Genomic DNA, 21089 nt, shown 5'->3' with positions numbered 1-21089 from the left:
TATTACCTTTTGTATCAACTCAATCCCTCCTCCTAGATTGTAAGCTCTGATGAGCCGGGCCCTCTGTTTCCTCTTGTACCAAATTGTATTGTAACTGTAATGTCTACCTTCATTTTGTAAAGCGCTGCGCAAACTGTTGGCGCGATATAAATCCTGTATAATAATAATAATGTTTAGAAACGGGTAAATCAGTAAAGACGCCCATTGAGCTGTTTTTGGGATGTGGGATATTGGGAAGTCCAAGTGTAGATCCATTGACCCTAAACCAGAAATGATGAGCAAATTGACAGGTCCAAAAACAATAGAAAAAGTCAGCATGTCCACATATGTGTCCAGGTCTTTGGAGCACAAATGATTTATCATTCAAGCAGGGGCGGACTGACAACTCATGGGGCCCCGGGCAATAGGAGATCATGGGACCCCTGTGTCCTTGCCCACACTCAAACCACACCCAAAAAAGCCTATGAAAGGTACCAGGGGCATCTCATGGGGCCCCCTACTGACCCTGGGCCCTCGGGCAGTGCCTGAGTGCTCGAATGGTCAGTCCGCCCCTGCATTCGAGTTTAACCAGATCTGGCATTCTAATATTGGTGGTGAATTGAAGAAACCTTCTTTAACAAACAATACCTAGTTTGGAATCACAGTAATTGCTAGGATAGATTACTGAATCCTGGTAAGTAAAGCAAATCAATTGATCCTGAAGAAAACAAAGAGCTAATGTCTCCTCAGTTAATGACAATATATCTTCATTTGTGGATGTGGTTCTAGTTTACACCAGCTCAGAGTCGAGGGTTGACCTGGTCTTACTCCTGAAGCTTGCTGGAACACTTTCCTCCATGAAAGCTTTTTCAAGCACTAATCGGAAAGTTTTACGTAATTTTGTTTTGAAGTCTCGCCCCATAAACACGTAGAGAACGGGATTGATGCAGCTGTTAATAAAGGCCAAGCTGGTGGTAAGAGGTATTCCAATGTGTATTACATCAGACAGATGACCATTGTCAGGATGCATTGCAGACAACTCCAAAAAGGAGAAGACATGGTAAGGAAACCAGCAGATAAAAAATGAAATGACAACAACTAAAATAATTTTAAATGGCTTGCCAGTTGTGTTCATGCGATTTCTTTGGATGCGGGACATAATTACTGCATAACACAAGATAATGACAGTGAATGGAATGATGAAACTGAAGATCAGTCGTATTATGATCATGCCCTTATGTATTGACGAAGCAACCACTTGATCCTCATGAAAACTGTTAAAGCAAACATCATGACCCTCATACATGGTTGTATCTCTGAATATAAAAGTAGGTAAACTGAAAATGAATGCAAAGATCCAAACTACCAGGGCTGCAAAGGAGGCCACTCTAGGGGTTCGGTGGTTCTGGCACCAAACAGGGAACATTACTGATGTACAGCGATCGATGCTGATCACGGTGAGCAGGAAGATGCTGGCATACAGATTGATTGCTACAATAGTGCTGTTCAGCTTGCACATGAATTTCCCTAAAGGCCAGTGAAAACCAAGAGCGGTGTAGGCAATGCTGAACGGCAGGAAAAACGTGAAGATAAAGTCAGCTATGGCTAAATTAAGGAACCACACGACGTTGACCGTCTTTTTCATCTTGAAGGAGGTGAAAAAAATGACCAGACCATTTCCAGTTGTCCCCAGAAGAAAGGCCACAGAATAGATTACTATAGAAATGATATGATACGTGTTCGATGTTCCTTCAGTGTCAACATACATCTCAGGTGAGTAACCATACTCTTCCTCTGGAGTGACAGTGGACTTCAGATATGTCATCGTAGAATCCTCCATTGTGCCGAAGCAAAACAGAGTCAAAGAAACCTGTGACAATGAAAAAAAAAAAACTTTTATGGAAAAAATGGTGATGTTTGCCACAACATTCCTTTACCGTATTTTTCGCCATATAAGACGCTCCGGAATATAAGACGCACCCAATTTTAAAGGAGAAAAATCTAGAAAAAAAAGATTCTGAACCCAATACTGTAGTAAAATATTTTATATCAACGTAATGTCCACTATTGCCCCCACTCATCACGTAATGTCCACCATTGCCCCCACTCATCACTGTAAAGTCCACCATTGCCCCCCACTCGTCATCACCATCACTGTTCCAGTGCAACATTGCCCCCACATTAGTAATAATAGCCAGTAACATTGCCCCCACATTAGTAATAATAGCCAGTAACATTGCCCCCACATTAGTAATAATAGCCAGTAACATTGCCCCCACATTAGTAATAATAGCCAGTAACATTGCCCCCACATTAGTAATAATAGCCAGTAACATTGCCCCCACATTAGTAATAATAGCCAGTAACATTGCCCCAACATAGTAATAATAGCCAGTAACATAGCATTGCGCCGCTCCTCACCTGTTGTTGTAGATCCGCGCTATGGTAGGATCCACGAGCAGAGGGGGTGATGACGTCAGCGCGCACCGCCGGGTGTACTAAGATGGCCGACAGCTCCAGAGATAGGCCAAAGCCGCGGCCTTTCCTACGGCCGTGGCCGCGCCTCCCGGATTCTCTCTCTATTCGTCGTATAAGACGCACCAACTTTTCCCCCCCAGTTTTGGGGAAGAAAAAGTGCGTCTTATATGTCGAAAAATACGGTACTTTAAACTAAACTCTAGGCAGACTTAAAAGATGCCAACAAATGCAGCCCTGGTTTTTTAATCAACTGTGGGAAGAATATTTTTAAAATATATTTCAAATTTATTTTTCTTCCATGTAGGTGTGTCTGAATGGGTTTCCTCTAGGTACTCCAGCTTCCTCCCACACTCCAACGACATGTTGGTAGACTAATTGGATCCTGTCCAAATCAGCTCTACTATGTGCATGTATGAATGTGAGTTAGGGACCTTAGATTGTACGCCCCTTGAGGGTTAAGCACTGATTTGAATGTACAATATATATGTAAAGCGCTGTGTAAATTGATGGCGCTATATACAGTGAGGAACAGAAGTATTTGAACCCCCTGCGATTTTACAAGTTCTCCCACTTAGAAATCATGGAGGGGTCTGAAATTCACATTGTAGGTGCATTCCCACTCTGAGAGACAGAATTAAAAAAAGAATTCAGGAAATCACATTGTATGATTTTTAAAGAATGTATTTGTCATGCACTGCTGAACAGAAGTATTTGAACACCTGAGAAACAGCAAGAATTCTGGCTCTCAAAGACCTGTTACTGCGCCTTTAAAAAGTCCACCTCTTCTCCACTCATTAATCTAACTTAGTAGCACCTGTCTGAGCTCTTTAAAGACACCTGTCCACCCCACAGTCAGTCAGACACCAACTACTACCATGGGCAAGACCAAAGAGCTGTCAAAAGACACCAGAGACAAAATTGTGGACCTCCACAAGGCTGGAAAGGGCTACGGGGCAATTGCCAAGCAGCTTGGTGAAAATAGATCAACTTTTGGAGCAATTGTTAGAAAATGGAAGAGGCTAAAGACTGTCAGTCTCCCTCGGACTGGGGCTCCATGCAAGATCTCACCTCGTGGGGTATCACTGATGATAAGAAAGGTGAGGAATCAGCCCAGAACTACAAGGAAGGAGCTGGTCAATGACATGAAGAGAGCTGGGACCACAGTTTCAAAGGTCACTGTCTGTAGAACACTACGCCGTCGTGGTTTCAAATCATGCATTGCACGGAAGGTTCCCCTGCTCAAGCCATCACATGTCCAGGCCCGTCTGAAGTTTGCCAATGACCATCTGGATGATCCAGAGGAGGCATGGGAGAAAGTCATGTGGTCAGATGAGACCAAAGTAGAACTTTTTGGTCTAAACTTCACTCGTCGTGTTTGGAGGAAAAAGAAGGATGAGTTGCATCCCAAGAACACCATCCCTACTGTGAAGCATGGGGGTGGTAACATCATGCTTTGGGGGTGCTTTTCTGCGAAGGGGACAGGATGACTGCACTGTATTAAGGAGAGGATGAATGGGGCCATTTATTGTGAGATTTTGAGCAACAACTTCCTTCCCTCAGTCAGAGCATTGAAGATGGGTCGTGGCTGGGTCTTCCAACATGACAACGACCCAAAGCACACAGCCAGGAGAACCAAGGAGTGGCTCCGTAAGAAGCATATCAAGGTTCTGGAGTGGCCTAGTCAGTCTCCAGACCTAAATCCAATAGAACATCTTTGGAGGGAGCTGAAACGCCGTGTTGCTCAGCGACAGCCCGAAACCTGACAGATCTAGAGGAGATCTGTGTGGAGGAGGGGGCCAAAATCCCTGTTGCAGTGCAAACCTGGTCAGGAACTACAGGAAACGTCTGACCTCTGTAATTGCAAACAAAGGCTTCTGTACCAAATATTAACACGGATCTTCTCAGGTGTTCAAATACTTCTGTTCAGCAGTGCAAAACAAATACATTCTTTACAAATCATACAGTGGGATTTCCTGAATTTTTTTTTTTAACCATTTCAATACCGGGCAATTTTACACCTTCCTGCCCAGGCCATTTTTCAGGTTTCAGCGCTCTCACACTTTGAATGACAATTGCGTGGTCATACAACACTGTACCCAAACTAAAATTTTATCATTTTCTTCACACAACTAGAGCTTTCTTTTGGTGGTATTTAATCACCGCTGGGGTTTTTATTTTTTGCTAAATTAACAAAAAAAGACCAAAAATTTTGAAAAAAAAACACATTTTTCTTTGTTTCTGTTATAAAAGTTTACAAATAAATAATTGTTCTTCATAAATTTAGGCCGAGATGTATTCTGCTACATGTCTTTGGTGAAAATAACCCAAATTAGGATGTATTTTTTAGTTTGTAGGAAAGTTATAGAGTTCACAAACTATGGTATAGATCTGAATATTGATCAATCCTGAAGTACTGACAGACAATCTAATTTCTTGAGGTCCAAGAATGTCAGAACAGTACAGATATCCCACAAATGACCCCTTTTTGCAGAGTAGACAGTCCGATGTACTTCATAAGAGGCATAGGGAGTTTTTTGAAGTTGTATTTTTATGTCATAATTTTTCGGAAAATGAAAAAATTAAAAAAATTATTTTCACAATTTTTTTTTTTACATGCTGTCACCAGTGCAGGACAGCGTCATCATATAACTGGCATGGCGGTTAACAGGGACACTGACTGGTGACAGTATGAAAAAAAAAAATATATTTTTTTTTTTTAATTTTTTTTTTTTTTATTATATATTTATTTTTTATTACATTTTTTTTTAATTTTTTTTAAGATTTTTTTTTCATATTTTACTATGACCAAAGTAGTACAATGTTACCATAGTAACACTGTACTACTTTGGGGAAGTGATCAGTATTTTTTTTTTTTACACAATTTGCTTATAGCAAAGAATTACTTTGCTATAAGCAAGCATTTACCTGAATGAAATCGATTCATTCAGCTTTTTTTTTTTTTTTTTTTTTTTTTGTGCTTAGCTGTGATTTGGTCATTACTAGTGCCATTCACAGCTAGGCACTAGTATACAATGGATGGCATTATGAATGAAGCCATCCATTGTATACAACTGTCATGTGACCTGCTGTGATTGGTCACAGCAGGTCACATGGTACCAGCAACGGGAGCCGGTACTCGGATCTGTCATCGGCCGTGTCCGAGGTGCACGGCCCGTGACAGATCCCGCTGCTGCGCCGCTCTGCATTACCGCAAACGGCGCATGTGCGGGAGCACGCCAAATGGCGTGCACCCGGAATGAAGAGGCACATCTGAAGCCGCCAAACGGCCATTGGCCGGGCGGCTAATGGTTAAATTCTGTCTCTCAGAGTGGGAATGCACCTACAATGTGAATTTCAGACCCTCCATGATTTCTAAGTGGGAGAACTTGCAAAATCGCAGGGGGTTCAAATACTTCTGTTCCTCACTGTAAGTACCTGTAATAAATAAAGCATTACTCTGCAGCATCCTCCTAAACATTACACAGTGGGGAGAGTATGGAATGCTTTTGAAGCAAGTGAAAAGCACCGAAAAAGGTAACCAGCAATTAATAAAAATTCTTTTAAGTTATGTCATGTTACTGAGAACATGTAACAAATATAAAGTAGGTGTTATAGTAATTTGGCTGCAAAAATGGGAATACACTTCAAAAATTGGTAGGACTAAATAGGAGTAATGTACAAGCCCTCCAGGCGTCCTCTGTTATCTTTCACTTCCCCATCTGTGTATTGCACATAGTCAAGAACTCGAGGTAAACGCTGTAACATTTCCCCTGCGCACAGTGCTTATGATTTTTCAATGCAAATCTTGTTAGCAAGACTACCATTTACTGACAGGCAATACAATTTACAATTCCCACCATTAGCCATGTTAGAATGAAAAACTGGGCTAAGAGACAGGAGAGATAGACCACTGAAGGCACAGAAAGTGCAAAGTCTGGAGAACAGAGCCAAGGAGAGGAAGGGACCCCGGTGAAGAAGTAAAACTGTGAAGATGGGATTGCACCGCCATTAGGATGCAGCCTGCGGGAGAAAGGACCCCAGTGGAGGAAATTAAGAATGCAAGAACACAGCCTGAAAGACAGAGCTAGCAGGAGAAGAGACCACAATGAAGACATAGAACAGTGAGGATCGCAGTCTGCATTACACAACAAGCTGTGCAATACAGAGACTGAATGGTTAGCTTCACTTCTGCCTAGCAGCACGAGAGTAGTTGGTTCAAATCCCACCCATGGCACTACCTGTCTGGAGTTTCCATGTTCTCCCTGTGCCTGTGTGGGTGTCCTCCAAATACTCTGGTTTCTTCCCACACTCCAAAGACATGCTGGTAGGTAAATTGGCTCTGGTAATGTGTATGAATGTGACTTAGGGACCTTTGATTTTACGCTCCTTGAGGGTGTCATATCCATGCATTGGTGCAGAACCCCTGTTAGCCCTGCTTGTGGCCGATTGGCAAATGCGCGTGCGTGATCGCGCACACAGGTGCATGCGCATGCGTGATGGCCCATTGGCGCCAGGTGGGCTATTTAAACTGGGCCAGTGCCTTGCATTAGTGCCATTTGGTCTTCTACTTCTGAGCACCCGTGCATCCTATTACCTGTGATTCCGTTGCTGATCTGATCTCTTGTTGACCCTGCTAGAACGCTGCCTGCACCGACCCCTGGCCTGCCCTTTGACCATTCTTCTGCCTGCCATTTCTGCTTACTCTGCCTGCTAGTTGCTGACCTGGACCGCCTGACCTTGCTTTACTCTGATCTTGCACCTGAACCGGCTTATCCTTGCCAGAATCCTGCTCCTGCACTTCTGCCTGAGTGTCATCTGCCCAGCCGTTCCTCTGCCAGTGTGCCAACCACCAGCTGCTCCTGCATTCCTGACGCACGTCATCATCCATCCGCAGAAGTCCTACCAGGCACTCGTGAACCTCTGTGCTCTGGCACTCCCTGTTACTCTACCAGGGCCCCTGAACCAGAGATGCAAGGGAGGTCCTCCTCTGCACTTCAGGTTCTACCACCAGGTACAGTTAGGGACTGATGTGAATGTGCAATATATATGTAAAGCACTGTGTGAATTGATGGTGCTTTATAAGTACCTGTAACAATAATAAGTCGGGGAAAGGACCACTGTGGTGGGTGTAACAGTGAGGATGAGAAGGTGCAGCAAGCGTTAGATGGTGGAGAAGTAGCATCAGCTTGGGGCACAGAGTCAGGGTGGAGAAGGAGCCCCAGTCAGTGGTGTATTTAGGTTTTGTGCTGCCCTAGGCAACACAAAAATAGGACGCCTCCCTCCTCCCCAGCAGAGAGAGCCTGACACCGACCAACACCAGACCCTCCCCATGGAGAGAGCCTGACAGTGACCAACAACACCCCTGCCCCATCCCCACCCCCACCCGAGAGAGCCTTCCACTAATACCCACCCACAGAAAGAAAGATACTCACCTTCACAGCTCTGAATATCCACTGGAACAACAGTCGGGCTCTGCATCCACCATCAAGCAGCCCGCAGCCTCTCTCAGATCCAACCTCATCCCCATGTCATATATGTCCCTTCTTCTTCCGGGGGGCATTGCTGCCCCCCCTAAAAAATGCCACCCTGGGCAAATACCTTGTTTGCCTTGTGGTAATTACACCCCTGGCCCCAGTAGAGGAGTGTAGCAGTCATCATACGAGGGTACAACCACTTATGCAAAGCCAGAGGGAGGAGAAGCCTCCCCAGAGGAGTGTAATAGTAGGGATGAGAGGGTAGAGCCTGCAGCAAGGAGTCGGGGGGGGGAAAGAGCTTAAAAGGGGCATGGAGCAATGAATATAATAGTACAAGGTCTGCACTTCTGGGGGGTGTTGGGGATGAGCCACAATGGAAGAATGCAAAAGGGGGGATGCATAGGTCACATCTTGCAGCACAAAGCCTGGGATTAGAAGGAGCCACAGTGGAGGAGTAAACCGGGAAAATGACAGCACATGGCCAGGAGGGAAAAAAAATTGCCATTACAGGAAAATAATAGTTCAGATGAGGGGCTATCATCAGCAGCACAGAGCCTTGGGGGAAAAGGGTCTACAGTAGAAGAGGGCAGATGGCAGTATACATGTAGCAACATGAAGGGAGATGGGAGATGACCACTGAAGCTGGGTAGCAGTGGGGGCAACAGTGTACCATCAGCAGTAAAGAGCTGGGGGTTGGGAGAAGAGAGAGCTTACAGTAGAAGTATGTAATAGTAGGATGAGTGTCTACCATCAGCAGTGCAGAGCCTGGGGTAAGAATGAGCTACAATGGAGAAATGAGACTGTGAGGATCAGGAGAAAAAGTCCATTGGAAACAAGGAACAGAGGGAGCACCAGCCTTGCACATATTTTTGTGATAGCTTCACAAACAACCTCAACAATAAAGGCACATTAGTGTCCACAATGTAATGGGATAGCTCCCTTGAAACTCAACAGATTTTGGAGAGTCTTCTTGCGTTTGGGACTTGCCTTGGTGACCAGGTCACTTTGAGTACATTGTGGACTCTGATGCGCCTTTATTGTTGAAGTCGTGTTTGAGTATATATCTATTTTATTAATATGACAAAGCTATCACAAAAGTAAGTCACAAGGCTGGTGCACTCTCTGTTCCTTGTTTTCCAATCTTTTTGCTGGGTCTCTCTAGCCCTTTGAAGGGCAGCAAAGCATGTGCCAGTACCAGTAACCCAACGTATAAAATTCAAAATACTAACCACAGCTTACAAAGCCATCCACAACACTGCCCCCAGCTACATCACCAACCTCATCCACAGATACCGCCCAAATTGCCCGCTCCGCTCCTCCCATGATATCCTCCTCTCTAGCTCCCTAATCACCTCCTCCCACGCTCGCCTCCAGGACTTCTCCAGAGCCTCTCCCATCCTCTGGAACTCCCTACCACAGTATGTCCGGTCAGCCCCCACCCTGTCTGCCTTTAGGCAATCTTTGAAAACTCACTTATTCAGGGAAGCCTACCCCACCTCCACCTAAGAACTTTACTTGAATCACCTCCACCAGATCATCCCCTGCAACTATCACCTTTTGTACCACCTCCCCCTTCCTTTAGATTGTAAGCTCCACGAGCCGGGCCCTCCTATTCCTTCTGTACTGAAATGTATTTTAATTGTACTGTCTCCCTTTATATTGTAAAGCGCAAACTGTTGGCGCTATATAAATCCAGTATTATTATTATTATTATTATTATACAGTATTTATAAAGCGCCAATAGTTCGCTCAGCGCTGTACATTACAAAGGGGGACAGAACATGTGACAGAACAATACCAATACAATGCAAAACATGAGGGGATCGAGGGCCCTGCTCTTTCAAGCTTACAATCTAGGAGGGAGGGGATGGTGGCACAGGAGGAGATAGCTGTGGGGGATGGAGTGGTAGGAAGAGTGGAGGAGTATAATAATAATAATCGGAACAGCCGAAGATCTGTGATCCATTTTTTGCCGTGCACTGCTCTTGAGCGCAGAAGGTTGTTCTTCTTGGTAAAGACCATTGCAGAGGACCTGGGGAATGCAAAAGCCTGGCTGGGAGAAGGATGGAATGACACACTGTAGAAAAAGCAGGAAAAAGAACCATAGGGAGGACACAGTCCACATCACAGAGAAGGCAGTAGAAGGAGCTAGATATGTGCGATTCGTTTTGTTACAAATCAAAATTCAGAAAAAATTTTTGTTATTCAGAGATTCGGATGTTTCCAAATGAACGAATCACAATAGTAACGAATTTCAACTAATCCAAAAGAAATAATAATAAAATAAATAAATATAACGAAACAAATTATCCAGATTCAAATTCAAACAATTTGAATTCAAAATGGAAACATTGCAACAAATAAACTAAGCTATAAAATGAAATAAGATTCCTACCTAGGCTGCTTTATAGGATAGAATAGAAAAGAATAGAATAGAATATAAAACAATAGAAAAGAATAAAACAGAATAAAATAAAATAGAATATCAAAGAATAGAGAAGAATAAAAAAAGAATAGCATAGAATAGAATATAAAGTAATAGAAAACAAAATAGAAAATAACACAACAGAACAGAGTAGAATAGAATAGAAAAACATAGAATACATTAGATCTATTTTAAACAAAAAAGTAGCTATACATGCGTAGACATGAATCATAAGTGACTTACTTGGCTTTGTTAAAGAGATGTTTCCTCCAAATCAGGACTCTCAAAAAATGTCTTCAATGTTGTTTTTGAGTCACATATACAGTTGCTCAGATATGACATATTTTGGTCAGTTTTAAAATGAAAGGGAAGGACGTTTACAGAAGTAACATATTTAGCTTTAAAGAGCTTAGATCTTCCTGATTACCGTATTTGAGATAACGCCTTCACTATCTAACCTAACAATCTCCTGGTAGTGCAGAACTATAGGTAAGAATCACTATACGTGAAGTCATGTGACTCCAGCTTCCTTCTCGCTCACTGAGAGGTTCATGAGAGGAGAACCCAGGCAAGAGGAATTGACATCTTTTTAGATTATGGCGCCCATGTATGTACTAATCTGTGATCCGTCTAAGTATGAGCAAGCGCAAACATAAATTACAATATCGAACAATGCCACTGTGCTGAAAGTAGGCCTTTGTGCCATCAGTTTGGCTGTGGTTCACCAGAATAAATGAGATTCATCAGATGGAGACTTTGATGGTCAACCATCGGGAGGTTCTTTGTAATAAAACATGGTTCTACAGGATGGACTTTACACGCTCTCCTGAATATAGGGAGATCATGGGCTCTCAGACAGCACTGGTCACCTAGTTTTGTGGCCACTGGGATTGCGCATTGTTTGTTGGCCCTCCCTCCATGACCCTCTAGATCAGTGGTTCTCAACCTTCCTAATGACGTGACCCTTTAATACAGTTCCTCAAGTTGTGGTGACCCCCAACCATAAAATTATTTACCCAGTAATTATAATTCATGAGTGTCGTTTTACCTCCAATACTGCTGCTTTCAACACAGTAGCTGCTTTTAACAGAGTAGCTGCTTTCAACACAGCAGCTGCTTTCTACACAGTAGCTGCTCTTTACACATCGGAAATATGTGTTTTCTGATGGTCTTAGGGGACCCCTGTGAAAGGGTCGTTCGACCCCCAAAGGGGTCGCGACCCACAGGTTGAGAACCACTGCTCTAGATTCTTGCCAGATGTCAGGCATTTTAGGTTCCCTTGATAACCCTGTAGAAGTCACGTGTTAGCGGGACGTAACGCGTAGGAATAGAGACGTGGTGACATCATTATGTTTGGACGGTAATCGCCATCTTGGGACTCCTTGTATGTACACCCGACTGTGGGTTACACATTACATGCCTGCTGGGTCTGTGACCCTTGTTTTTATGTGAGTAGCCATTTGGCTGGTTTAGATTTTTTAACCACTTCCAGTCCGGACACTTTTACCCACTTCCAGTCCAGGCCAATTTTCAGCTTTCAGTTCTGTCATACTTTGAATGACAATTGCGCAATCATGCAACACTGTACCCATATGAATTTTTTAGCATTTTTTTGAGACAGATAAAGCTTTATTTTGGTGGTATTTATTCACCAGTGGGATTTTTATTGTTATTGCTATGTAAATTAAAATGTCCAAAAATTTTGAAAAAAAGTGTTTTTCTTATAAAATTTTGCAAATAAATAGTTTTTCATCATAAATCTTGGCCAAAATTTATTCCGTTACCTTTTTAGCAAGATAAAAATAACCCAAATTAGTTTATAACAAAAAATTATAATTTTTAAACATTTTTTTTTATTATTTTTTTTTTATATTATTATTTATGTTTTTTGTTTTTTACATACTGTCACCCTAGCAGTACAGTGTCACCATGGTGACACTTTACTACTTGTGGAGGGTGATGAAGATTTTTTTTTTTTACACTGATTGCTTTTACACCCATAAAGGCTGTAAAAGCAATCATTTCTCCTTCTCTCTAGCTGCATTCTTGCAGCCATTGAGAACTACTATGTGAGCTGTGATTGGTCACAGCTGGTCACATGGTACAAGGCTGTTGTGAATAGCCCTGTACCATGTGACCTCTGTGATCATTCACAGATTTCACACCTAGTAATCAATGATGTCACAAGTGACATCTTGCTTACTACTCTGCATGTGATCACTGATTGGCCAATCAGTAATCACATGATCGGGACCTCGCACAGAGGTCCCGTCCGACCAGGGGCAGACTGACAACGTATGGGGCCCCAAGGCAATAGGGGATCATGGGGCCCCTGTGTCCTTGCCCATACTCAAAAAAGCCTATGAAAAAGGTACCAGGGGCATCTCATGGGGCCCCCTACTGACCCCGGGCCCTCGGGCACTGCCCGAGTCTCCAAATGGTCAGTCCGCCCCTTGCGTCCGATGATCGGTGATTCACTGTGTCCAGAGGACACAGCGGGCACCAGATCCCGGTGCTGCGCGTTCCCAGGGAGCGCGCACAAGCAGAGTGCGGGGAGGCCATTTATAAACGGCCACCCAACCCTGCAGTGCCACCGTTCGGCCGTTTATATACAACGGGCGGACAGGAAGTGGTTAAATAAATATCTAATTACTACACTATGGAAGTTCTATCTTTGACTTCTTTTTGAGCCATTTGAAGACCACCTAAAGATGTGTTTGATCGTTTATATGATTTCGGTGGGAGCTGTTCCTGTGTCCACTCAAAGGGAGAGATCCATCCAACCAGGGATCATCCGGGGATATTGATTGCTCTATGACTCCTTGAGGGTCGAATTTTTGAGGCGAGCGCACACACTAGAAGGTGATGGATAAAATTGGCACCATTAATATGAGCACACAACAAAAAGTGGAAATATAAAAGTTGAAGAATTTAAAAATTTGGATTTTTATATTATTTATTTTTTGTGCTATAATTATTTTTTTCACTTGTTGGGACTAATTTCTTCACTTTTTTGGACTTTTTAAATTTATTTATATCAATGACTCCTTGAGGGTCGAATTTTTGAGGCGAGCGCACACACTAGAAGGCGATGGATAAAATTGGCACCACTAATATGAGCAACAAAAAGTGGGAATATAAAAATTGAAGAATTGAAAAATCCGGATTTTTATATTATATATTTTTGTGCTATAATTATTTTTTTCACTTGTTGGGACTAATTTCTTCACTTTGTTCGACTTTTTTCATTTATTTATATCAATGACTCCTTGAGGGTCGAATTTTTGAGGCGTGCGCACACACTAGAAGGCGATGGATAAAATTGGCACCATTAATATGAGCACGCAACAAAAAGTGGGAATATAAAAGTTGAAGAATTGAAAAATCTGGATTATTTATAGTACATATTTTTTTGTGCTATAATTTTTATAATTTTTTGTGCTATATATTTTCACTTGTTGGGACTAATTTCTTCACTTTTTTCGACTTTTTTCATTTATTTATATCAATTACTCCTTGAGGGTCGAATTTTTGAGGTGAGCGCACACACTAGAAGGTGATGGATAAAATTGGCACCACTTATATGAGCAACAAAAAGTGGGAATATAAAACTTGGAGAATTGAAAAATTTGGATTTTTATATTATATATTTTTTGTGCTAGAATTATTTATTTCATTTGTTGGGAATAATTTCTTCACTTTTTTCGACTTTTTTTATTTATTTATATCAATTACTCCTTGAGGGTCGAATTTTTGAGGTGAGCGCACACACTAGAAGGCGATAGACAAAATTGGCACCATTAATATGAGCAACAAAAAGTGGGAATATAAAAGTTGAAGAATTGAAAAATCTGGATTATTTATAGTATATATTTTTTTGTGCTATAATTTTTATAATTTTTTGTGCTATATATTTTCACTTGTTGGGACTAATTTCTTCACTTTTTTCGACTTTTTTCATTTATTTATATCAATGACTCCTTGAGGGTCGAATTTTTGAGGTGAGCGCACACACTAGAAGGTGATGGATAAAATTGGCACCACTTATATGAGCAACAAAAAGTGGGAATATAAAACTTGAAGAATTGAAAAATTTGGATTTTTATATTATATATTTTTTGTGCTAGAATTATTTATTTCACTTGTTGGGACTAATTTCTTCACTTTTTTCGACTTTTTTAATTTATTTATATCAATGACTCCTTGAGGGTCGAATTTTTGAGGTGAGCGCACACACTAGAAGGCGATGGATAAAATTGGCACCATTAATATGACCACGCAACAAAAAGTGGGAATATAAAACTTGAATAATTTAAAAATTTGGATTTTTCTATTATATATTTTTTGTTATAATTATTTTTTTCACTTGTTGGGACAAATTTCTTCACTTTTTTTATTTATTTATATCAATGACTCCTTGAGGGTCGAATTTTTGAGGCGAGCGCACACACTAGAAGGCGATGGATAAAATTGGCACCATTAATATGAGCAACAAAAAGTGGGAATATAAAAGCTGAAGAATTGAAAAATTTGGATTTTTATATTATATATTTTTTGTGCTATAATTATTTTTTTCACTTGTTGGGACTAATTTCTTCACTTTTTTTAACTTTTTTTTATTTATTTATATATCAGTTGATATATGTTACAGTTTTATAATTAGTCACTTTGATTTTATATTTACTTTGGAATGTATTTCACTTTTAATTAAGGTAATAAGGATACACGAGGTTTATTAATATTCTTTCACTTTAATATTATTTATATTATGATTTGACAATATGGTATTTTAGTATATACAGTGCTAGACCATTTGTTCAAAATAATTTTTAGGTTTCCTGTTTATGTTTCTATCAGCCATCTCCACACTGCACCTCTGGAACCTCTGAAGAAGCTTTAGTGCGAAACGCGTCAGTATGTTGCACCCCCTTCCTGAGATATACCCCCTTCTTGATGTTTAGTGGTCTACTGGTGTGTATTATGTAATGGCATATGTGAGGAGGGGTGGTGCCTATCTGGGAAGCTATGTAACTAACGATTTTAACTTTTATTCTGGTCTTGTCTAGGGGACTTTGTTACCCCAAAAAAACTTTTTAAATGGTATCTTTTAATAAAACCTAACGATTTTTTTATTAATGTGTTTGTCAAATTTCTTCTGAGGGAGAGTATCAGCACCGATAAAATTTAATTTTCTTTTTTCTTTACTGATTGGTTTTTCACATAGGTTCCCTGTAGGGGTGATCTCAGTTAGGTATGTAGACCTTGGAATTGAACGCGATATCCTATAATTAACATGCTCTGTATAGCCTTTAGCTAATGATGGGGTATATTTGTTTACTATAGTAATAAGGGGTTCAGTGAGCGCTAACTAATACAGCAGCTGATACACTAAAAAGGAAAAACCATAAACCTTCAAATTGACAATATAACATAAATAGTGCAGCGCTAGAAGATATATGACTGCACCAGTGCTTATAAGGTGGTGCAAAATCCCTTGAATTAATATCAACTAGTATAGGTCACATATATTGTATGTGACCTTCCCAAACAAAAGTGAAAATGAAGTAATGACGTGTACCCCACACGGCTTCACTTCACAATAAAAACACACAATATGAATGCACAGTAAAAAGATAGTCCAATAATAGTCTAGTAGTCAAAAAAAGCCACAGATAGATGTATTATGATAAGATCCCTGTGACATATATAGTCCGGCGTTGTGCAGAAAAAATGAATAAATTGCGCACTCACCGGAAGCACAATTTAATTGTGCGTTTATATCTCATACACCAAGGATCACTCCAGCTTTGGATGGAAAGAAGCTCTGAACAGGTGATTCCGTGATGGGGGGTGCCACATCTGGGGGTCCCTTATGGTAGACCTGGCTCCAAACAGGATCAGCTGAATGTTACTCTGGGCCCTGGGATAGTCACCTTGTGGTCCTGAGGGATTAAATGCTCGATGTAGAGCAAAAAGGAATACCCATAGTGTAGTATTTAGGTCAAATTAAGAACAAATTTATTGAAGATTAGAACAAGAAACACTTAACATGAGTATGGAAGTAAAATCAATCCTTGTGCACAAAGGATGTCATAAAATACACACTGACCAGCTGGTATAGGAGAGTGGCCGCCGGACCTCCTTGATCCGGCGGCTTGACGTCACGGCTAGCAGGGGCTCCTCCTTTATTTTTGTTTACTATGTATGGTTTCATATGGACTCAGGAGTAATTGTCTGGCCAAGAGTGTTCTTTGCTGGTATGTAAGATGGAGTTTACAGCATATTTTGATTTTTGAGATGATACCTCCTGCATGTAAAAGTTAAAATAAAGAAATTAAAATATAGAAAAATGCAACTCAAAATGTATTTGTAGCACTACCCCCTTCAGAAGGTGCTACGTATTTTGGTCCCCCTATAGTCCTGCACAGCATTTTCCACAAACTTGCATCCAGAGTCAGTAATCAGTCCTTGAGCTTGTTGTTTTGATGGTTTATTAGGGGGATGTCAAGTTGGATGGGGTAGGGGGTATATGGGATGCCCAATGGGATGGGATGACCTATGAATTGAGGACACCTTTCTGGAACTATTTAAGTATCTGCTGTGATACAGTCTCTTTTGGAGAGCTAGCCAGCATCTCCGGTAGTACCATCCAGACCCCAGATAAACTCTTCTTCTTTACCCAGCTGTCTGGAGGTATCCCTGAGCAGAGGATCCAGTGCTTGTCGCTTTAATAAATTAGACAATCCAGTAGGTGGTGAATCTGGTTTCCCACCAGAGTGCTCCTTCCCCTATCTGGCCCAGTGGGTGAAGGTCTACTCAATCAGTCCTTCACCTGTGCGGCTAGTGGGCTGGTGGCTGCTACCAGGCCTTCTAGCTGGGTGCTCCTTCCCTGCTGCATAGGTGGTCCTCACTCTTAGGGCTGGTGAGAGTCTGAGTTTTCATCCTTCTTAGCTCCACTGTTGTAGGTGGGCCCCTCTCTCCATCTGGGCTCCCTCCCAAGCTCCTGCCCTCATTCTCACATTCTCTCTTTCTGTCACCTGAATTCTCCTGCAGCTAAGCAGGCTCACTCACTTTTAAGAGTTGTTCTGGCCCCTTGCCAAGCCTCCTGTTGGGGATTGGCCAGGCTCTGTCATGTACCTGGTGTGAGAGGCCAAAGGAGAGAGGGCTTCCCTTGCGGCTAAGTTCCAGACCCCCCTGAGAGTGGGACAGCAGGAGTCAGGCCTAAAGTGGCACAGGTTACCTGTAGGAGTGCTTGTTGGTGGTCCACCCAGGAGCACAGCTGATGCACTGAGATGAGGTCTGCAGACAGGTGGCGCCTGTGCGAGGTATGCAAGCCCTTCCGGGAATAGAAGATTACTGCATAGCCGGTTCAAAGCCAAGGTCAGGTACCAGGTGGGAATCAGAGCAGACGTAGTCAGATGGGATAGCCGAGGTCATACACAGAGGAGCGAAAGGGAATATCCGTTAGCCAAGCCGAGATCAGATCAGGGGTTAAGCAGAGCAGACAGGTTCAAGAGCAAGCCGAGTCGGTATCAGGAAATCACAATAGCACAGGAAACAGGAACAAGGTACTGGGAAGCCAGAGATCAACCAGCACCTGAGAGTAGGGCAGGACTTCCTTATAAAGGCCATTTGGAGCCAAATCTGAGTCAATGTGAACGTCTGCGGCCATGCAAGGTACTGGCAGGGGTGCCAGGTCTCCTAACACCTCTGCCGAGGACAGAGTCCTGACAGACTCCCTCAAAAGTGCAGATCAACCACTCCTCAGATCCACCCACCATGGTAAAAAAAGCCTGAAAAAGACTGCTCTAGACCAGGGGGTCTCCAAACCTTCTAACCAAAGAGCCAGTTTGTTGTCCTGCAGACTTAAAACTTAATAATTACCACTAATACCTAATGACCTAAATATTTCACCAACATTCCAGGCCGTGTCACATATTCCAATGGTGATGTTATACTCATTCATACAAATAAAACTAGTTGATCCTGCTATGGAGACCCATTCAGTCTACTTTCCTATTGGTTACTGCAAAGAGCGTGAACTTTCCTTTACACGCAGAACTTCTATTACTTGAAAAAAATGAAGAAAAAAGGAAATTCTAGTGAAGTACATGTTGAAATAAAGTCAGAGAACTGCAACCACTAAGGAAACTGAGCCAATTTGGTGTTTTGTAACTGTTCAAGTTGTATTCATTTTTTTTTTAAGGGCGTTACTACTTTGGCAGCCAAATTTGAGAAAAGCCCCCCCCCCCCCACACACACACACATACACTTTTTTTTTCTATTTGTTCCTATCCTTACAACACAACTAGAAGAAAATGTAAAAATACATCTTACCTTTTTAGATGTTTCTTAGGAGAAAGTGTCATGGCAGGCTGCAAGCATTTTTGAACAAGTTCAGCGTGAGTCTGTCTCAATGGAACGCATGCTGACATGCTCAGTTTTCTATTATTAATGCAGAAGCCCAGCTTTAACCCTTTGTGAGGACAGATGGTGTTCAAAACTAGTTTATAACTGATAATGAATTCTGCCAGCACAGTACATCCAGTTTTAAAGTGTTTGTAAAGGTTCAAGGTTTTTTTTTTTTAAATAACAAACATGTCATACTTACCTGCTCTGTGTAATGGTTGTGCACAGAGCAGCCCCAATCCTCTTCTTCTGGTGCTCCTGCTCAATGTCCCTGCAACCGAGCCACCTCTGTGTGTCTATAAGATACACAAGGTGGGGCTCAGCCCTGCCCCCAGTCCCTCCACACTGGCTCCAAATTTACACTGTGACAGACCCAACCGGGACAGGGGCTTTTGGAGGGGACTAGGCTAGCCTTCTACCCCCTGATTATGGCCCAGGAGACTATGGGAAGGGAAGGTAGGAGTACAGCTTCTGCTTCCAATCGCCTAGGTGATCACAGCAGACGTGGGAGTGGGTACCTGTGAATTTCGGGTACCTGCTTCCCAAAGGTGCCAATCCTTAATGGGAGCGGGGGACCAGTCTTTAAAGTGGAACGTCCTCTTTTGGGTGGAGCTCCGCTTTAACCTTGTACAATTTAATGGTCAGAGGAAATATGGGGCCCTCCTGCAGGCTGGGTTGGAGAAGCTCCCCATATGGAAGAAAAATATATAGTATCATGAAAAATACAGAGGGGCATACAGGGCAGCACAGTGGCTAAATGGTTAGCACTTCCACCTGGCGACACTAGAGTCGTTTTACTAATGCCTAGAAAGATTTGTCAGTACGTCTGAACCAGGGGCGGACTGACAACTCATGGGGCCCCCGGGCAATAGGGGATCATGGGGCCCTTGTGTCCTTGCCCAAACTCAAAAAAGCCTATGAAAAAGGTACCAGGGGCATCTCATGGGGCCCCCTACTGACCCCGGGCCCTCGGGCAGTGCACGAGTTTCCAAATGGTCAGTCCGTCCCTGGTCCAGTGTTTCTCAACCTTTTTTTAGTCAAGGTACCCTGTAAAAATTCTGCACAATCTCAAGGCACCCCATTATAAAATGTAAAAAAAAAAATGAATAATGCAGAAACATCCACACACACATGTAGGACACCCAACATTAGAGGTGATTTATTCTTCCAAAGTAAATACACCTTTGCAATGTTTCTGTCCCTCACTCAGCTAATATGACCCCAGTGCTGATGGTGAGGGGCCGAGGAGGGGAGAAGAAGGATGCTGTGTAGGTGCCCCGGTGTCTTCCTTATCAACTGGTGATGTAATTGGCTGTCAGGACACTGGTGGCTGGAAGGTTGCAATGGTGTACAATGAAAACCTGTGGCTTTGAGTAACTAAAAGGCAGGTTTGATCCACTGAATGTCTTGTATACAATTCTGTAGCAATTTATAGGTATTTTACCAAGGCTCCCCTGAAGAAACCTGAAGGCACCATTTTGAAAAAGGCTGTGTTAAACCATAGAGATGATTGGAGACATTCCGGTCTCTGATAAGCCAGAACCTGGTGGGATGGGAGAGCCATGGGAGGCCACGGGTGTGAGGGGTTGTCCCCTCCAGACGCTTGCAAAAGCAATCCAGTGGGTAATTAGCTACTAGGATTGCTTTTACAAGTAAGCCAACTGCCAGCTGGAAAAAAACAATACCGGGATAGCTGCAGGCATCATCCCGGTTTAATCACCCAAAGTCCAGCAAAGTCCAGCAATGGATGGGTACGTCGCAGGTCCCAAATTAATTACAGTATATGGACACTTCTACTATTACTTTATTTGAATTATTTGAAATATTATTTATTTGAAGGTATATGGGGATCTAATGGAACAGTATTCATTGTGAGTGTCACAGAGCTTCCTCATATCCCATATGAAGGAAAAATATATTTGAAATATATTTTAAAAATATTCTTCCCAAATATATTGTCATATGTTTGAAATGCTACAATTATGGCCATATTCAATTTATATATATATTTCATTATATATATATATATATACATACACATATATACATACACACACACACTGCATATTGAAATGCATTTTTATTACAAAATATATGAAAAATATTTTTAAAAATACATTTCATATATACTGTATGTCTTTAAAAATACGAATCTACATTTTTGGAATGCATTTACGTATATATGTAAAAATATATGTTAAAATTACTTTTTTATAAAAATATATATTTTTAAAAATTGTATATTTTGCAATAAAACACATTTCAAATATATTTTTCTTCCATGTGGGATGCGGGCACAAAACGTTTGTCAGGTGTGGTATATG

At 41.9% G+C, this 21089-nt stretch overlaps 1 protein-coding gene across 1 annotated transcript; it reads right to left on the bottom strand.

Annotated features, from left to right (window-relative positions):
- Nucleotides 1-212: 212 nt before the first annotated feature.
- Nucleotides 213-1819, bottom strand: LOC149432677 (chemerin-like receptor 1). The gene has a single exon (XM_089665057.1). It carries the CDS (start codon nucleotides 1817-1819, stop codon nucleotides 770-772), a length of 1050 nt encoding a protein of 349 aa, XP_089521183.1. The 3' UTR covers nucleotides 213-769.
- Nucleotides 1820-21089: the final 19270 nt, after the last annotated feature.

This window comes from Staurois parvus, unplaced genomic scaffold, assembly GCF_062004578.1.
Source record: "Staurois parvus isolate SC_StPar_1 unplaced genomic scaffold, SC_StPar_1.0 ptg002113l, whole genome shotgun sequence".
NCBI lineage: Eukaryota > Metazoa > Chordata > Amphibia > Anura > Ranidae > Staurois > Staurois parvus.
The sequence above is the reverse complement of the archived record's forward strand: the minus strand, read 5'-3'. Positions and strand labels throughout refer to the sequence as shown.